The sequence below is a fragment of the Sitodiplosis mosellana genome, unplaced genomic scaffold (genome assembly GCF_009176505.1).
Source record: "Sitodiplosis mosellana isolate CC-2019 unplaced genomic scaffold, AAFC_SMos_1.0 Smas_scaffold_6674, whole genome shotgun sequence".
Taxonomy (NCBI): domain Eukaryota; kingdom Metazoa; phylum Arthropoda; class Insecta; order Diptera; family Cecidomyiidae; genus Sitodiplosis; species Sitodiplosis mosellana.
The window spans coordinates 1-3,118 of NW_022601845.1; the positions used below are offsets into that span (position 1 = coordinate 1).

The window sequence follows — 3,118 nt, forward strand, 5'->3', positions numbered from 1 at the left end:
AAAGAGATTGGCGGGATATCTTATTTAGTCAACCTTACCATTCATAGATGCCAAATGAAGAGGTGTGTAATGCAAATTATTTTTAATATTAAATTCTTTTGCTTTACGGCTGAGAACTTCAGTGACGCTCTTGTGACCTGAAAAATAATTCAGATCGATGGAAAAGATCAAATCAATCTTTTATTTAATGAAAACAAGTATTCAACATTACCATTCTCAGCAGCTAAATGAAGAGGTGTCTCATTAAATTTATTTTTAATATTAGGGTCGGCTCCTTCAGCGATGAGGTTTTGAGCTTCCTTCACTTTGCCTGAAAGAATATGAAAAATATTCATAGATCAATGAACCGGATTGAACAAAACATTCTTTTTCAAATAAAAAAAAAATGTCCAAAATTACCAGCAAAAGCAGCTCTATGCAAAGCTGTCTCTCCCTTTTTGTCTTTTTCGTTTACTAAAATATGTATGAAAAGTTTAGCATAAATGAGGTTCCCATATCTTCGTTACAAGGTGCTTTGTATATGGAATTTAAGAGTTAAACTGGATAAATAAATGAAACTTTAATCTTACCGTTCCTGGTTGGTGCTCCGCTCACATCCCCGATTAAGAACTGTGGAAATAGAATCAAAGTGATACATTTGGAATGGGAACAACGGATGAGATTAATACATTATGGGTCTAAATATTTCTTTTACTTTAACACGTGTTAAGTCAATTTTAGTGATAAAATAACACTAGAACCTTTTCTGAAGTACTATTCCTACATTTACCACTATTTCGTAAATTATCACCGAAAATTGGTACTAACGGATGTATTTAACACCAAACGTAAATATTTCCGTTGGAAATACCACCAATATCGGTATCAAATATGCCGATTTGCCACCAACACAGATTTTCGTACTATTGTAAATACGTTCTTACTTTGGAGTTAGCCACAGTACGAAAAAAGTTATCACGAAAAAGAATATTCTAATGTAATTTCTGTTGAGTTATCCCATTATTTCGTGTTATAGTTGTACCCACTATTTACTAGTATTAGAAATATCACCAGTTCTGGTTATATGTGTTGCCAATATATATTATCAGTTGCAATTTCGAAAATAATTCTCAGTGATTAATTTTATTTAGTTCACACTTCAATTTTTTTGTTCAGTCAATATGAACTCACATGTTTCCGAAAGACATTGTTGGATCAAAGATCATCAAATTAAAAAAAAATTAAACAATAATTTTTCCATCTCTGGAGTCTGCAATCTGCATTCTTATTGATACTGATCCAAAATTGATATTTTTCCAATTTATAAGATTTTTTCGTGGATTAGTTTCTTAGGCTTGAAAATAACTCGAAATTTCCCGAATTTTCTTCAAAACTTCCAAAAGATTTGAGAAGATAGATTTTTAATCTGAACAAATTTTGAACGCATTGAATGATAATTTTGAGAAAAATAAATGAAACTTCTAGCAGACTTAAAACTTAGACTTCAAACCTGAATAATAATTTCAAGCCTTTTAAAACAATATCAATTTTCAGAACAAATAAATGAAATTTTTAATTTGGCTTAATCTAACATCTCAAACCTTTTGGAAGTTTTGAAAAAAATTCGGGAAATTTCAAGTTATTTTCAAGCCTAAGAAACTAATCCACGAAAAAATTTTATAAATTGAAAAAATATCAATTTTGGATCAGTATCAATAAGAATGCAGACACCAGAGACAGAATATTCGCGAAAAGTTCTCAAGTCTGCTAGAAGTTTCATTTATTTTTCACAAATTTATCATTCAATACGTTCAAAATTTGTCCAGGTTTGAAATCTAAGTTCTAAAACCATCCAGAAGTTTTGAATAGAAATGAATTGGGCTTGGAAAAAATCAAAATTTTATTTCTTAATTTGATCTTGTTTTTAAAATAATTCCAAAATATAGCTGAAAGCATTTCAAACAAGTAAACAATGTTATTAAACAATAAAATATAATTGGAATTTGCAATCATCTATGTTAAAACACAATTTGACGTCATTTTTTCCGTTTTAACACGAAATTCCACCATTAGCACCAAAATACGGAGATAACACGTATTAAATGCATAGACATATTTACATTTCCAGTGTTAAACTCTAGGGGGTAGACACGGATTCTAATATTGGTCTAATATCACAAATCTGTCTAATTTTTGGAAATATATCCCAAGTTTCATTTAGTTTTCTCTAATATTTCTAATAATCGTTTGAAAGTGCTAATATCTTCTAATATTCTCGTAAAATGTTCGCCATTTAGTTTTACATTGCCAATGCATTTCCTTATGGAGATTTTTGTTTTGTTTATTTTTTGTTCTTTGTAAACAAATCTGCCTATCTTTTAGCATTGCCTCTGTACTTAGTATATGGTCCATACGAAATATACAGAGGCAATGTTAAAGGATTGGCAGATTTATTTACAAACAACAAAAAATAAACAAAACAAAAAATCTCCACAAAGAAATACATTGGCAATGTAAAACTAAATGGCGAACATTTTACGTCTCTGTACTATGCACAGTGGTAATGCGTTGAAATTGACAGACTTGTTGACAAATAACGGTATTGTTTACCGTTTTGTTTCATTAAACAAAACAAAAATCTTCATAAAGAATTGTATTGGCATAGCATTTGCCATGTCAAAGTCATCAAACATTTCAGTTTCTAATATTTTCTAATATTCTCTAATTTACTGTATTAGATTCTAATTTACTAATCGTGTCTACCCCCTAGGTTAAACTAGTACCGAAGTTATCACAAAAATCGACTTAACACGTGTTAAAGTAAAAGAAATATTTAGATCCTATGTATTATTAACAGTTTTCAACTGTTTTTAATAGAATAAAAGTTTCCCTAGAAGTTTCCGGTGGACATTTTTTGGAATAGAAGAATTTTTTCAATTGAAGAACTTGAAAAAAGGACACTTTTTATTTTTTAAATTATTTCAGAAAAAATTATCACAAATTGTCCACGAAAAGTATCAAACATGAAAAATTTAAAAAAAAATCGACTGAAATTGTCGACTCACCTCCGATACCATCAAGCCAATGAGCAGCAGTGTGAAAGAACTTCGACTCAGCATTTTTCTAGCTTCGAACTATT

At 29.7% G+C, this 3,118-nt stretch overlaps 1 protein-coding gene across 1 annotated transcript; it reads right to left on the bottom strand.

Moving 5' to 3' along the window:
• Positions 1–38: 38 nt before the first annotated feature.
• Positions 39–3,111, bottom strand: LOC129579852 (CARD- and ANK-domain containing inflammasome adapter protein-like; the record flags this gene model as incomplete). The annotated part of the gene is made up of 5 exons (XM_055470031.1): positions 3,045–3,111; positions 570–609; positions 400–453; positions 212–310; positions 39–137 (listed from the first exon to the last, which is right to left on the bottom strand). Coding segments are annotated over exons 1-5 (346 nt in total), but the record flags the coding sequence as incomplete, so codon positions are not given.
• Between the last annotated feature and the right edge of the window lie 7 nt (positions 3,112–3,118).